Consider the following 15,464-nt stretch of genomic DNA (forward strand, 5'->3'; position numbering starts at 1 on the left):
GTCAGCCAACGTTCGTTCAGAGTTTGGCGGGTGGACCCAAATGGCAGCGTAGCTCGCTTGCCAGCCGCTGATAACACGGAGCACACGGCCGTGATCAGACCTTCTGAAATTATAAACATCTAGTAGAAGCTACGCCTCTCTTGGCTCAATAGAAGTCTTCATTTCAAACCAAAGGGAAGAACTCCTCTAAAGCATACCGATGAATTCCCCGATTGGTTTCCAGCAAACCCGTGACCATGAGCGGGTCAAACTCCGTCTGGGATCTTCTGGACAAAGTCTTCAGTACCTACAACGAAGCTCGGGATGCATTCAATGTATCGCTTTCAAAGGAAAGAGAGGCTGCAAAAAAGGACAACGGCTGCCGCTGAAGAAAAAATCCAAAAATGGCTAGCCAACAGTATGAAATAGCGACGGGTACGCGTCGAAAGGCCTGCGAGAGAGCCGACAGGAACGAGGAAAACCTGTCTGGGGGCCTGAGAAATAAAAAGGGTCCGTCCTCTGACAGCGACGTCAAGCTCTACAATCAAACAAAGCAAGACAAGGACGCGACAGCCAAACCTAGGTGGAAGACCAAGAAAGTTCTCGACTAATTAAGCCGAAGCTGAACATAAGCTAGAGCTCGAAACCGCACAAAAGGCTGTCGCCTAGGCTCAAGAGAAGGAAAGAAAACTTATTGATCAAGCGTTCCTTCAAAGTCTCCACCAGTGGTATGGGTATGAATTCTCAGCCGAGGCAAAACCACATTCAATTTGGCAGAAGCAGCTCTGTGGAATAGATGTGGAGAGCCTGGTGCTTGTGGGCAGAAAGATAAGCGACGAGTGTGGAAAGTCGGAAGAAGCTCTACCGAATCCCTGGGCCCTCTTGTTTATACTGAAGAGCGCGTGGACGAGCAACGAGGCGAGGACGGAGAAAGGGTAGTGGTACAGCTGGAGGTGTTGGATGACTCGAATGCTCGGTGCTCCTTCACTAGCGATAGCAACGTGGCACATGAGGGGTTCATGGCGCGACTCAGATTCCCCCGACTAGGAGAGGGACTCCGGTTTGAAGAGCATAAGTTCACGCAGAGAGTGGAAATCGAAACAAGTGGCTCGTTCGGAGAAATGCTCGCCGTCCTCGCAACGGCCGATTCAGGGCCGTGCAGACCCTCCAGACTCTATTATATGCTGGACTCCAAACGGCTTAGAGCCCAGCAGTAGATCCTGGATACTGTTCGGATCCTGGCTGATGAGACCCAAAGGATACGTGCGGAAGACTCAACAAAAAAGTCTCTTGTTACACGAAAACCTGCCGAAAAGATATTGGAGGTCGAGGAAGCTTTCAAATACGTCCAAACGCTGTGGCTGACTAGTAGCGAATGGAAGGCTTTGGAGACCGGGAGAGGTGTTGATGCATCTGCGTTGAGGAACCTGAAATGAAGGAAACAAAGAGACAAATAAATGACGAGAAAAAGGTGCTTATTGGAATTAATCGGGGATGTCAATCCTCGGACGTTATCAGTGTATGAGAAGTAATGGGTATAAGCCATTTCGCTTCGGGAATAGATCTAACTACCTACCTAGGTACCTATGGAAGTCGGGAACTAAGCTCGTCGGCTTTTCTAGTGCGTGCTTGGATGCAATTAATCCATACTTCCCCTAAGACTTGGATAGAACCCCTGACGTCGTGTACGATCATGAGTTGCCCACGGGCGAATCGGACGGGTTCGAGAGACTTCAAGCAGGTATTGCACCGTGAAATCTCGCAGCTTCCAGCTGCTCTGAGAGAATAGGGGATACTTCTCGGTGTGTAAATTAATCATGCAAGTTCCCACCCAGATCACGAGAGTCTGTTTGCTGCATGAAATTAAAGATCCCGAGTTATCTGACAGGTCGCATTCCAAATATATAACTACATACCTATGGCGACGCCATGACTATAATAAACACGCGGTATTGGTGTCATGGCATCACATCCGGGTGCGCTGGTTGTAGTGATGCGGCTATGCCAATCGCCTGTCCACGAGGAACACAGAGAGCCTATGGCATTCTCTCTCCGGGCTGTCCAAGTCGTGCACCCCGGCGCCAATGTTTTCTGCCTCATCATGCGGGAGTGGACGGCCTCACAGCCTGGTGCTACGGGTTGGCAAATAGGCCGCAAGACAGGGCTGTTCGTGGACAAGGCACCTGAGCCAACCACCTCGCCTTTGTATTTTCCAAGAGCCGACCGACCCCGCGGCGACACGCGTTGCGAGGCGTTTGCGCCCAATTTCTCTGGTTGGGTTCCCTTTTCGTGGCGATTGTGATATGTCACTACGTCGCCACCGACCTCTCACAAAACGAGCGATCTCGGTGATGGGTTTTGGGCTTTCAGAGACTTGAGTTGACCCTGGCTACACGCCAGGTGGCTGCATGCGTGCATTTCCAAAACACAATTTGCAATTTGCTGGTGTGACAGCCGGGCTGTGGCTGGGCGGCAGGCGGCTTTGTTGGCAGCCTCTCCGCGCACTACTTTTTACACAAGTACAGGTTGCGGACCAGGCTGCAAATCGGTTGGCTGCTTGGATGGGCTGGGCTCGCATATGTGCGTGCTTCACAAAGGCAGACCACGAGGCCGTCAAGGCAACACCAGTGTCCTACCGAAGTTTAGCAGCTGCGCAATGCAGATAAAGATGTGCAAGACCCTGACCATGTTTGACCCCATCTCCATCCTGTTCAAGCCCAGGCCGCGACTAGGTGTCAACTGATATACGCACACATGCAGAAATACAAAGGAAAAGGACATACGCTGTTCCGACCAAATAAAAGACAGACAACATGGCTTACGTCGCCCGGAAACCCGCGTGGCACCCGAATATTGACCTCAACGTCAGCAAAAACAGCAGAAGCCCCTGCGGACACCTCTTCAACAACTCGCCGTGTATCACGCCTGGCTGCAACTTCTCTCACGACGCCTGGCTGGTCCGGCGATGGCAGGACAGGCCCCAGCGGCCGTGTCATAAAGGGGGGACGTGCCCACACCTCCAGGCTGGATGCTGTCTCTACTACCACCCCAAGAGTCACTTACGTCACCGGGACAACGCCGTCACCACGGGCCTGGCTTCGGAGCCGCTGGAAGTGCTGCCGCTCAACACCCTAGTTGCCGGAAAGCCGGTCAGCATGGAGGATAAGGGTGATTTGGCCAGCTTCAACAAGCTTAGCGATGGGGAAATTGTCGTTCCGGGTACGTATGCCCCTGCCCTTCCGTTTTAATATCCCCGAGACAGATTTGCTGACAAACACAAAGGCTCTCCGCCCTTCTTCTCACCCCTAACCCACGCGGTGGAAGTCAAGCTCGACTCACAAAACCGGGAGTTGCAGCCCGGGTATCCGCACTACGCGCACGCCTTCGAACCGCTGCTGCGGTCCGTCGAGACCATGGCGCCGGGGTTCAACGTGCTCGAGGCGGCTGAGATTGTCAGCAACGCGAGCAACCTGCGCAAGATGTTCCACACCTTCAGCAACCAGAAGCGACTGACGGAGCGCTTCGACCTAGAGTGGCGGCACAACACGCTGTTCATGTCCAAGTGGACGGGCGATCCGTCGCTGCGGTCGAGCCTGGGCCACGGTGCGGGCTTCGAAAAGGAGACGTGCCGCTACGGGCCCGACGACGACGACATGCTGCGCCGCAGCGCCAGCCACCACCGCGTCGTACGCTACCGCTTCGCCGGGCTCGAGCTGGTCGTGCAGTCCGAGGTCGACGCCTACTACTGCGAGTGCGTCCACCCGACAACCTTCGCCCCGCGGCCCATCCCGGCCGGCAGCCCCAACACCAGACTCGCAGCCGACAGCGGCATGAAGGGGCCGTGGCGGCGCCTCTCACCGCTAACTACGCCCTCCTCGTCGCCCCCGTCGCCCGGCTGGTTCTCACCAACATCACGCAACAGCTTCTCCCGCCACTCGCCCCCAAGCCCCACCACTTTCACCGCCCCACCATCACCACCACTGCCGCCACCATCACCAACAACAACCCCCCCACCCTCGCCCCCACGGCAAGGACGCTTCTCGTTCCTCGCGCTGGCGCTCGACGACCCCGGCGACAGCCCATCCTACACGGCGCTGCAGGCATCAATCCCACACCTGCGGCTGCCAGCGTCGTCGCCGACGCTGCTCACGCACCGGTGGCACGGGCGCGACGTGCCGTCGGCGTGCCTGCTCGAGGTCAAGACGCACCGGGCCAGCAACGAGCCCATGTTCGCGCCCGAGGCGCAGCTGTACTTCAGCCGGCGGCGGCTGCTGTACGTGGCGCAGCACCGCGCGGGCGTGTTCGTGCCGGGCCCCACGAGCGCCGTGCTGCACGACTATGGTGTTGATGGCGGGCTGGAGCGCTGGGAGCGCCGTGCCGAGAACCAGGCCGTGCTGGGGCGGCTCGCGGCGCTGTTGCGCTTGTTGAGGGAGCGTGTCGGTGTGATGGCGGAGGAGAGGCCGGGTGTCAGGGTTAGTTTGGTGTGCGAGGCTGATGGCTCGGGCGATGAGGGTGGAGTCAGCGCCGCGCTGTATTTGCGCACTGATGGCGTGAGCTTGCTGCCGGATACCGTGTAGGAGTGGACCCAGGAAGCGTGCGGAGCTGCTGCCTTTTTTAGTTTGGGGTGTCGGGTGTTGGGGTCGTGGATATCCGTGAAGGTTGGAGTGATGCAAAGTAAGGTTTTTTGGTCGCTGGTCACTGAGGCTGAACGTTCAATGACAAGACGCGGGACGTGTGTATTTTAGCCAGCTGCCCGAACTGTAACGTTAAGAAAACACAACGTTTTGAAGAGAGCGAGGGCCAAGGCAGGGAACGGCGCGTGACATGTCCAGTTCACGGACGTCGTGGGGAAGGAGCTTAGGTGGTGCGAGAGGAGCGACAGGCTCTGACGTGAGAGCACGAGAACTCAAGTGGTCGTCGACAAGGCCAGGCGTTCCTTCCGTCCCTCATCACCATCTCACTAAAGTTCCTTCCACTTTGGAGTTAGCGGGACCCCGTCGTGTTTTCTACAAGGCAGTGACACTCTGTTAGTGAAGCTTAATTTATTGCTGTGAAAGTTGATCGATCGACTAGCCATCTTAACAACGGTTGCACCCAAGTAACTTTCCCGCTGAGTTTTAGGCCACCCTGCGCGCAAGTGCTAGTCACATCGTTGACGCAGCATAGAAAAATGGAAACTCCAAAATGGAAACTCCAAAATGGAACAGAAAACAAAACATAAATCTCCGTGCAAAATTACATGGGCACCCTACACTAGACATAATTTCAACTAAAATTTTAGACACTGGCTTTTGAAGCACTGCGCTTCTGACGGGGTGGCGAGCGCACCTTGCCCCATGCGTCTGTTTAATTTGAATGATTACTACCTCGTCTACTCTGAACTGCTCCCCTCTCTGCTAATTCTCTTCTCGCCTTCAGCAGACACTTCCTCAGTCCATCTGTCCAGACTCGGAAGTATCCTCCCATGAGATATTCTCAACCGACAACAAGACATCGCCCGGCAGACGGCATGCTTGCGTTACACCATTAGTGCCATTTTGAGCTACGCAGACCTCGGCGGGAAGGTCTCCGATCACTGTAGCATCAAACAGAACTCTAAGCCATGACAGAACGTGTCAGTTTGTCCTGTTCTTAAGCGGAGTCTGAAGGGTATGCTTCTAGGGGTCAAGAGCCTGGATAAGGCACTCCCGGACTGGCACTTACGGGCTATCCGGATTCTTGCCGTCGCAGTACCAGTCGAAGCGAAAGCCAATCCTGTTGTCGAATTTCTCTATCAGGTACTGGCACCTGGCCAGCTGTGGCGGCAGCGGGGCGTCATCGCCGGGGAAACAGATGGACCACACGCCGCCGCCCAAGGAAATGGGGATGTGGTACAGCCGGTACGTGTCGCCCGTGCCCGGATTCTCCACCGCGAGGGTCCCACGCAGATGTGTCGTGTTGTCGGCGCTGACGACCGTCTCGACCAGGTACTCCCGGAGGATAAAGTCGGTGACGTTAGTAAACGAATCGGCAGTGCAGTTCCGACTTTGCGTCTCGCGTCGAGCTGTGCTGGGTGACCTGTCGTCGTACTGGTGATTCCATACTGCTGGCGATGCCCCGGCCCGGAAGCCAAGGAGCAAGCCCAGGAGGGAGGTGGCGAGGAGCACCATCGCGATTCCAAAAGTGAATGATGTAATGGATTTTCACTGTCTCACATACTCGGTAGCTTGACAGGTAATTTGGGTTGGGGATTGGGGCTCCTGGGCGCTGGTGCATTCTTCAATGTTTGGTTGCTGCACCGATTGAGATTCTGGCATGTGCCGACGGACGTAAAGTGGTGCAATATAGCCCTGATGAAATATACATATAGCCGCCACCACGCAGCTTGGCCCTCCCGCTCCAGCCTCACCTCCGGCTACTTCGGCAATATTAAAAAGGGGAAATCGAAGCAGCCAACGTGCGGGAACAAGGCGAGATAAGCGGAACGAGAACTAAAACCTGGCGGGACATTTTGACCCGTGTATTGACATTGCGTTACTCGCCAATTCTGCGGGCCGGGCTGAGACTAGAAGTGGCCTTTAAGTTACCCAGCTCACCATCCTCTACAAACACGCGATGATATATGTGATATCTCGTCTACTCACGGAGGCTCTGCTCAGCGAGGGACTTCCGCAGTCAGATTTATCATAAAAGTGAAAGGGCTTATAATACCTAGTGATACGTAATTATATGCTAAAAGTGAATAACGTGTTTGATAAGCGAGTGGCAGTGACAAGCGAGTGGCAGTGACAAGCGAGTGGCAGTTCTCACTACCTCATTACAACTACCGAACGAGATACTAATACTGCAAAGGAAATAATTAACTAAAACTACTCAGAATCTGATTCCTCATCCATTTCGTATCTTCCTGGCACGTACGAGAGTTGTGTCCTATTTTGCCGCAATTGCTGCAGTGCCTTAAACCTGTTGCGTTGCTCCTCGCACGACCACCCCTCGATCGCTTTTCCTCCTCTATCAATGCGTGCGCATCCCTTTCGGCCAAAATATCGCTCGCATCCTGCATAGTTAATGGTCCTCCTACCCGGATACGACTTTTTTTTTTTAGCTCTCCGGCGTTTGCTTAAAGCTGTATTTGCTTCCTCAAGCTCTCGTACCCGCGCTTTCATCAACACCATCTCGTGCATAACCTTTGTCGTACCCTTTACAATCTGATCAAGTGCCTCAAGAATTGGAGTTGGTGAGCTACCTTGATGTCTGGTAATAGATCCTTGATGTGTGTTGATTGTAGAGAGGCCTCGGTAGCATTTCGTGGCGTTTGAGAGACCCAGCTGTCGTACGAGACCTCGGGGGGGCTAGTCGGTGTCGGCGTACGAAGCTTGATATCCAGCTGGGAAATCACCTTTTCTGGGTCGAACGGAACAAGGCCTGCCCCTCGAAAACCTCCTTTTACGTTTTCAGGTTCAAATGTTGCTTGGAATGCGTTGAAGAAGGCGAGGAAGAAGTCGGGCTTGGTGATATGGTGAATATGGTTGCGCATCAACTTCTCAATTTCCTTGCCGTAGAACCACTTTAATATACGAAAACACCCAATATCAAGGGGCTGAAGTAGATGAGATGAGTGCGGAGGCATGCAAAGTGTAATAATGTTATTTTCTTTGCAGTAATCCTCAAATTCGGCCGAGTGGTGGCTCTCATGCCCATCCAGAATTAGGAGTCTCTTTCCACCTATCGTACGATGGCGAGAATGTTGTTCAAAGTGTTTGATCCAGTCAAGACCAATCTGGTTATTCGTCCATCCAGTTTCTGAGAGATCAATTGTCCACTCGGGTGGGAAAAGGCTGTTGCGATACCAACTTTCGAGGTGGACTTTACCCGCAACCACCACGTACGGAGGGATAGTATCACCACCCGACCGTACGGCCTGAATCACCGTAGCCCATTCCCGATTACCAGGCTGGATCTTCTTCACCCTCGCACGGCCTTCGGACGAGGTAACAACAAGGGTTGGTGAGATCTGGCCCATCATGAACCCAGTCTCGTCAAAGTTCCAGATATCCGACTCGAGGATCCCATATTTCGCGATTGTATTGCGAACAAGGTTAAACCACGCGCTAATTATCTTCGGATCTTCGCATTTGGCTCTCTGGTAGTCGTACGGACGCGTCCAACGCGTCCGGAGCTCTGGCTGTCGTCGTACAAAGTTTAAAGCCCAACGCTTTCCGACGCGTGACGCGTCACGCGACGCGCGTAGCAAGTTGGCCATATCTTCCACCATATCGTATCCAGGCGAAAATCCTTGCTCGTATAGGTTGAGAACCCTTCGTACGATAACCTCCTCTTCAAGAGGGTCTAGTTTCCGAGAGTTGGCGACGGTATCTGCTCGAGAGGAGATTCCCTTATATCGCCGCTTGAGTGTGTTGTAGGGTACCGAATAAGCCTTTGCAGCCGTCCAGAGATTGAGTTCCTCATCGCGCTCCATAGCTTGGAGGGCAAGGATGATTTGCGCTTCATTTCGTACGATAGGCATATTGTGTTGTGAAATTAAATCGTGATGTTGCGCAAGAGGTGAAATTGGTGAGGTGGAGCTGCCACTCGCTTGTCACTGCCACTCGCTTATCAAACACGTTATAGGTATTTATTACGGTATAGTAAAAAGTCAAATGATTGAACCGCTGATAGAGTTATAATTGCTACCGTGGAATTGACGACAAGTCACTGGTATTCATTGACAGCAGCCTAGGCTAGCTTCGAGCATGAACTCAGAGACCTCTCACGGCACTAAGCTAGCTGATTACAACACTGCGGCAACTTTGCGCGAGGCACCGCCACAGCTCAGAACCACAGTGTCGCGACATCAACAGATCGCGGCACTAATTATGACGTCAGCGGCCCAGACTGGCAGTCCGAGAAGTCTGAGCCGGGACCAATCTTGTCTTGGCCCGGCCGCGTTCCGTACCGAAAACGCGCTTGGCAATCGCCGCCAATCTCGAACAGAATATGGAAATTGACGGGTAGAGGAATCGCCAGTCTGGAACAATCTTGTGGCGTGGCTCACCACATCACCGAGTTGAGGTCATCGTTAGTAGTTAATCACGCGACAGCATTGTCGATTCGCGTTCGGGCGGCCGCCGTTGGGAGAATTGCGATATGGTCGGTGGAATATGATGTCACATTGCTGGTATAGATGCCGATTGGGTACTTACAGCCGCGTCGACTGAGAACAAGGTGAGTTGCGCTGACGGTGAATGAGCCCAGTCGCAGGGCACCAGGTCATTGAACACGGGCAATCTGTTACAATGAACTTCAACCAAGCAGTAAGAACGAACAAACCCCCTTTACTCAAAACTCCCAGGCGCCAGAACAAGTAATAGGCACCCACGGAAAGCAGATCGTAGCCCCTAAACCACCAGACGGCCCAATAAAGCAGGCCTGGCTAGTACGTGATGCTTGACGCCTTTCGGAGAAGCGATTGTCGTGTTCCTCGACGATGTTCCCAAAGACCCACCTGCCCACGTCCTCGCGGGAGATGCTGTAGCCGATCTCGCGGCTGTCGACGGTGCCAGCCAGACGATCCTCAACGCCAACGCGGATGGGGCGGCCGGTCTCTGGGCCGTCAGTGAGGAAGCTGGGGCGGAGGATGGTCCAGCGCTCGGTGGACGCGACGAGCGTCTTCTCCATGGCGCGCTTGTCGACGTGCGGCACGCCGAGGAAGAAGTGGTACAGCGGCGCGACGGCGAGGGGCACTTCGCAGCCCGTTTCGGTGACGCCCGTGGTACTGAAGGCCACCATGCGCGGGTATTGCTTGTGCTCGGCCGACTGCTGGGCACGGTATAGGTCGAGCGCCTCCAGAAGCCGCGCTATGGCCGTCTCGCACACCTTGGGGTCGGGTATAGTCCGGCACCACAGGTCCAAAGCGCCGCCAATGCAGAACACGACCAGGCCGACGAGCATAGGCGGGCTGGATGGACTGCTGCTAGGGAGAACGAGACAGCGCGTCAGGTCCTCGACCTCGTGCGCGTTGCCTTGCTCGATACGCAGGGCTAGGTCTTTCTGCTCGGCTTTGCTAAGCTTAGCTTTCAGGCTGGAAGGCGTGCGACAGAGGGCAATGCAGGTGTGACTAGCGGCGAGACTGCGGCGCAGGACTGCTGGGCCGGAGGCGCCTGTTGCGCCAAGGAACAGGATGGTCTTGGGAGCAGTCGACATTGTGTTTTGTGTCGGTGTGGACGTCTGTTCGAGAGTAATTTGTCGGATGTGAGGTTGAGATCAGCCTGATTGATACGACGAGGGACAATTGGGGGTATTTATTCAGGGTGGTGTCTATGTCGCGGTGGGAGACGATCTGGTCTGTGTTGGGGCCATCGTCGGCTAGAGAAGGAGGCGCGCCTAGCCCTGCTATGCGCATCCTTAATCCGACACCTATACGCCGCAGCTAAGCGAAGGTCTCGGGTCGAGCTGCGGGCTTGTAATCGGTTTTCCGAACGGCGCGAGTGGTTGGGCGCAATCGTCGTTGTTGCCGGAGCGCGTAATCCGTATTTTGTGGTGGAATAACAAGTAGGGAGCTTGCTTGCAAAGCTTGGCGTCATCCGCTACACCCTAACCCTGCTGCTGTGGCGCAAAAGCCGCCTCAGCCACCCGTCTGTGGCTTTCCCTCGTCTCCGCGTTAGCCATGTTGACATCGACACAGTCAACTCTGATAATCTAGCAACAGGCTAAAACTGGTTGCAGGTGACAAGGGAGACAGATTCATCGAGCTCTAGTTAATTCAAGCAAAACGTCTACAACTGTGATCGTGAGAGGTACGTTGGAATTTCCTGGTCACTAGCTTCAAACTCCTCGACGCCTGAAATAAACAAAGTCCGGGAAACTTGGCAGCTAATTTGGTACTTTGCTTTCTCTGCAAAACTCGCCCCCTCTCTCGTGGGAAATTCCCTGGCACTGGCGCAATTGTAGCACCTTAAGTGGCTAGGTAGCTTGCTGCTTCGAGGAACTGAAGCTTTGATGGCCGGTATGCTGATTTCTGGTCGACCAATACACGCAAGATCTCACAGAGAAGGGACCATTAAACATTTCCGGCAAGGAGCCATTGGCAGCCGAGTTGAATCCTAATTGTTCAAATACTCAAAGGCTCGATGTTGTATTAAAATCTACATGAACGTTCGATAACTGAGGGCTCCGAAGAGACGCGTACCAGGTGCTTCCTCCTGAAGACGACGCTCAGCTCCAATCCTGATTCAGCCTCTGGTGGTGCCGTCAAGAGCACCGGGAGCACCGGGAGCACCGGGAGCGCCGAGACCAAGTCCGCCCGATTAGCTCTTCACTTCAACTAGCTCCGGTTGGCCCCGACGTCAAATTGAGCGTCTGTTTCCGCCGTCAGAGGTGTCTGAGGCTCCGAGTCCGCTTCCGCCGCGTCTGTCGCTTCGGTGTTGTTCTCTATATTTGGGCCCAGATCGCCATTGACCCCAGCTCCAGGTCCCATTTCCGCTCTCGAATACATCGGCAATTCCAGGGACATCTCCACTCGCTCGCTTGGGGGCTCTTCACCCGTAACTCGCTGAATTCCTAACAGAATTCGACGCAGTTCCACGACAAGCAAGATATGCTAGGATGTTCGTTGCCAGACGACTAGCCGAAGCCGCTAGGCACGTCAAAAATATCTTGATCATGATTTTCTCTGGTATCATATCTGTATCCATGGTGGGGATGCTGTGTTCGATGTCGCCGTAGTATTGCGCTGTGTTCATATAACTGACTACAGAGAGCGTGTTTCCAAGCGCTGCCGACCCTGGGGCGAGATCCTTTGGCGGCATGACACCCTGCCAGGCACTCGTGCCAGAGGAATTCAGATTGCAGTCGGTTGCGATTTCCTCGACAGTCCAGCTTGCCAGTGCCATAGCCCTGATGCGTTTCAATAGTGCCTCGCTTGAGTCGCGCTCGCGGGCCGGTCTTGGCTTTTGCTTTCCTGACATTACCCAAGTTAATTAGCCTCCAGAAACGTGAAGAGCAACAGTCGAGGGAAGTTCAGCCATAACGGAACGAGTATAGCTTTTATGTCACTTACCGACCCGCCCGCCCTTCACTCTACGGTAGCGCCGTGATAGATCCCCACGCTGCCTGCGCACTTTGTTGATCTCGCACATCAAAACGAGTCCAGTGGTTTGTGCAAGCTGCTCGATCCAGAGGTTAACCTTTATACACATGGCTGTGTAACAGCCTAGGATTGAGCAGGGGAGGGTGTTTGACTGGGGCGACGAGTCGCGTATCAGGACAAGCTGCTTGATCGCATCCATTGAGGCTGTCGGCGTGAGGAATTCGATGGTGTGGGTAGTCGGTGCTCTCGTGCGGAAGTGCCAAAATGAGGGTATCCTGGAGAGAGATGGGAATTAGACGACGAGAGGACGAGTTGTGGGTGACAATAGCTGACGCAGATACTTATCCCGAGTCAAAAAAAGTTATTCGGAAAAAGATTTGCGTGCGTCCCTCTCCGGCCTAAAGGCAACCATTGCGGAACTTTTGGGGAAAAATATAGATATTAGGGTTGTGTGCATTTTTCAGCCGTTGAGAACTGTGTAACCATCTACCGGTGCATTACCGGAATACTGGAGCAACCATTCTCTTTAGGTTTTTTTTTCTTGACTGTTCAAGGAAATCTTGGCAAAGTAACGTGGTTTATGCCATTGACATGAGGCAAACATTTCCAAGGCAAATGAGAGTGTGCGTTTAAGTTGAAACCGAATTAGGAGCGGTGTTTGGCCACTGCTGCATATGGGTGTGTCAACAAGTGATTGAAGCTACCTATAATTCCTTCAAATAATGAGATCAGTCTTTAGGAAACCATCTTAAATTACCAAAGTAACCAAAGATCTGGCGGACCTATCTTGAAAATATCGAGTCTAATTCTAATTATAAGATCGATTAATACCGGGTTCTCTTCTTCATGTCCTACGGTAGGCCTTTTCCCTCTTAGATAGCTTTAAGTTAACTAACCCAGATTTGGCCAGGCCCTACATTTGGCCCATGCGCAAGCCACCATGCACTTACACCAAGGGTGATTGACCGATTTTTCTTCATCACACCACAACTTCCTCAAAACAAGACCAAATTCTTCCATTTCTTGGTTAATCGAGAGCTCAATCAATCCTCTATTTACCATGCCTGAATACGACGAATTGGAGATGCTGACCGCGATGAAGTTTGTGCGAGACGGCAGCAGTGTGCGTCAGGCGGCAGCAAAATATTGTGTGCCGAGGAGTACACTTCGGCGCCGGCTGGCCGGCACAAAAGCCCGTTGCATTGCGTTTGAACACATGCAGACTCTAGATAAGCCTGTGGAAGAGCGTTTGACCGAGTGGATCGTCATGCAGGGTGCCCTCGGCCTGCCTCCTACGCATGCGCAGGTTAGGGAATTCGCCCGCCGGCTGGCCCGGGAGCTCGGGAAGCCTGACGAGATCGGGGTGAAGTGGGTGCGGCATTTCATGGCCCGGAACCCGACCATTAGGACCCAGAGAGCACAGCGGATCGACTCGGTGCGCCTCAACGGAGCTACGAAGGCAGCCGTGACGGCCTGGTTCGAATACCTGGCCCTCCCAGTTATTCGGGGCATCAAGCCCGAGCACCGTTGGAATAAAGATGAGACAGGCATTCTTGGAGGCCAGGGTTCCAACGGCCAGGTCATAGGAAGCTCAGAAAACAAGGTGTTGATGAAGGAACAACCCGGATCTCGCAGCTGGACTACCTTCGTGGAATGTATCTCTGCAACTGGCCAGTCCCTACCTCCTGCGGTCATTATGAAAGGAAAGACCGTTCAACAACAACACTACCCAGAAAAGCTCAAATGCTTCGTTGGTTGGCACTTCACAAGCCAGGAAAAAGGCTGGATTGACGATGCAAGGGCATTGGAATGGCTTCAGAAGGTCTTCATTCCTAGGACCCGGCCAGCCAACGGAGAAAAACGACTACTTATTATTGACGGCCACGGCAGTCATACCACCGATGATTATATGTGGTCATGCTTCCAAAACAACATCTACCTTCTTTATTTACCTCCACACGCTTCTCATGTTCTTCAACCTCTCGATTTGACTGTCTTCTCAGTCCTGAAGAGGGCATACAGGAAGGAGCTCAATAGCAGGCCGACGTTATCGCACAGCACGGTTCTAGGGTGCCGGCTTATGTTGCTTTGTTATTTCAAAGCCCGGAAAACCGCATTTCAGCCCAGCAACTGCAAGGCAGGTTGGCATGCCGCCGGGTTGTGGCCTGTCAACAAGCAAAAGCCCTTGCGAAGCAAGTTGTTGCTAGAAAACAGGAACTAAGGCACTACAAATATATAGCTTCATAGGCCCTGGAGGAAGCCAGGTCATGAGCTTACCTGCAGCAACAGGTATATGATAAATACGGCGTCTGGAAGACTCCTCAAAAGGTCACGGAGCTCACGGTCTCCCTGGCGAAATTGAACATACATTCGGCGGCTCGCCGCACTCGCCGTACGCTATTCAGGAAGATCGAAAAGGCATTCAACATCAAGGACTTCGAATTGGCTAAGCTACGACGTGAGAATGAAGCTCTCAAGGCCGAAATTGAGAACAAGAAAGGCAGCAAGAAGAAGAAGGTCCAATTGAGCCCGAATTCCAAGTTTGCTACGATTGAGGACATTCGCAAGGCACAGAGGGCAGCTGGGCGCGATATTGACAGTTCAGACGAACCAGAGGGCTCGGAAGATGAAGAAGAAGACGAAAGTTGCATTGTAATTAGTTGATTTGACCTTTTTCTATAGCTTCAAATTTCATGCGTTGCGTTGCGTAAGTGCGGGCGGCGCCCGGGCCAAAAGTGGGGCCTGGCCAAATCTGGGTAAGCTAACTTAGATGTCTTGGTGAGGGATTGGTGCTTTCATTTTCATTTTGTTTTGTCTTTGATCTTGAGGCATGGACGGCGGCGTCGTGGCCGGCAGGGCATTTCAGGAGCAACGCGGAATTGGGCGGAACGTGTTGACTGACCCCTGAACACATGGTTGCTATGCGTAACTGCACATCACCCTGCCCACTAGCCCTAAGCAGTTTACGACATCGCAAGCTTCCTGCGTAGAATCTGCAAATACCAATAAAAGAAAGTCGCTCAACATTAATCTGGGACCATGCAGGTTCTGCATGGGGAAAATATATTTATCTCAGAGACTGTTTTCTCGTTAATAATTAGACTCTCGTATGCCCAAAGTATAAGTAATACTTTGTTTAGCAATCTTTCTTTTCTCGCCTGATAAGTCAAAATCAAAAACCAAGGCATCGGAATGAACCTAAATAATTACCCACAGCATTGTTGCTTTAGTTAGATACCTAGACCCTCTCCCCATGGATCTTTCTCACAAATTATCAATTAGCCCTAATTAATATCTTACTGCTCGAGTGTTTGGTAACAAAAAAAAAAACCTTTGGCTGCACAATTCCCGCGCCAGTACCTTCAATCCTCACTTCTTTCTATTATCTCTCCTCTTTGCCTCCGATGCCCTGGCTATC

The 15,464-nt window shown here is 53.0% G+C and overlaps 5 protein-coding genes across 5 annotated transcripts; 2 read left to right on the forward strand and 3 right to left on the reverse strand.

Annotated features, from left to right (window-relative positions):
• Window positions 1–383: 383 nt before the first annotated feature.
• Window positions 384–1,196, forward strand: B0T26DRAFT_681637 (uncharacterized protein; the record flags this gene model as incomplete). Its single annotated transcript, XM_060440657.1, has 2 exons — window positions 384–578; window positions 804–1,196. The coding sequence occupies 2 exons, from the start codon at window positions 384–386 to the stop codon at window positions 1,194–1,196; spliced, it is 588 nt and encodes a 195-aa protein (XP_060290882.1).
• A 1,929-nt stretch (window positions 1,197–3,125) lies between these two features.
• On the forward strand, window positions 3,126–4,532 carry B0T26DRAFT_618401 (uncharacterized protein; the record flags this gene model as incomplete). Its single annotated transcript, XM_060436026.1, has 2 exons — window positions 3,126–3,198; window positions 3,262–4,532. Coding segments are annotated over 2 exons (1,344 nt in total), but the record flags the coding sequence as incomplete, so codon positions are not given.
• An 876-nt stretch (window positions 4,533–5,408) lies between these two features.
• B0T26DRAFT_757518 (uncharacterized protein) lies at window positions 5,409–6,128 on the reverse strand (the record flags this gene model as incomplete). Its single annotated transcript, XM_060446259.1, has 2 exons — window positions 5,409–5,574; window positions 5,683–6,128. 2 exons carry the CDS (start codon window positions 6,126–6,128, stop codon window positions 5,409–5,411), a joined length of 612 nt encoding a protein of 203 aa, XP_060290884.1.
• A 3,292-nt stretch (window positions 6,129–9,420) lies between these two features.
• Window positions 9,421–10,146, reverse strand: B0T26DRAFT_597036 (fungal-specific transcription factor; the record flags this gene model as incomplete). The annotated part of the gene is made up of 1 exon (XM_060435631.1): window positions 9,421–10,146. A coding segment is annotated over one exon (726 nt), but the record flags the coding sequence as incomplete, so codon positions are not given.
• Window positions 10,147–11,388: 1,242 nt separating this feature from the next.
• B0T26DRAFT_681641 (uncharacterized protein) lies at window positions 11,389–12,245 on the reverse strand (the record flags this gene model as incomplete). Its single annotated transcript, XM_060440658.1, has 3 exons — window positions 11,389–11,517; window positions 11,709–11,917; window positions 12,017–12,245. The coding sequence occupies 3 exons, from the start codon at window positions 12,243–12,245 to the stop codon at window positions 11,389–11,391; spliced, it is 567 nt and encodes a 188-aa protein (XP_060290886.1).
• Between the last annotated feature and the right edge of the window lie 3,219 nt (window positions 12,246–15,464).

Source organism: Lasiosphaeria miniovina (genome assembly GCF_030549165.1).
Source record: "Lasiosphaeria miniovina strain SMH2392-1A chromosome Unknown B0T26scaffold_8, whole genome shotgun sequence".
In the NCBI taxonomy this organism is placed as follows: Eukaryota; Fungi; Ascomycota; class Sordariomycetes; order Sordariales; family Lasiosphaeriaceae; genus Lasiosphaeria; species Lasiosphaeria miniovina.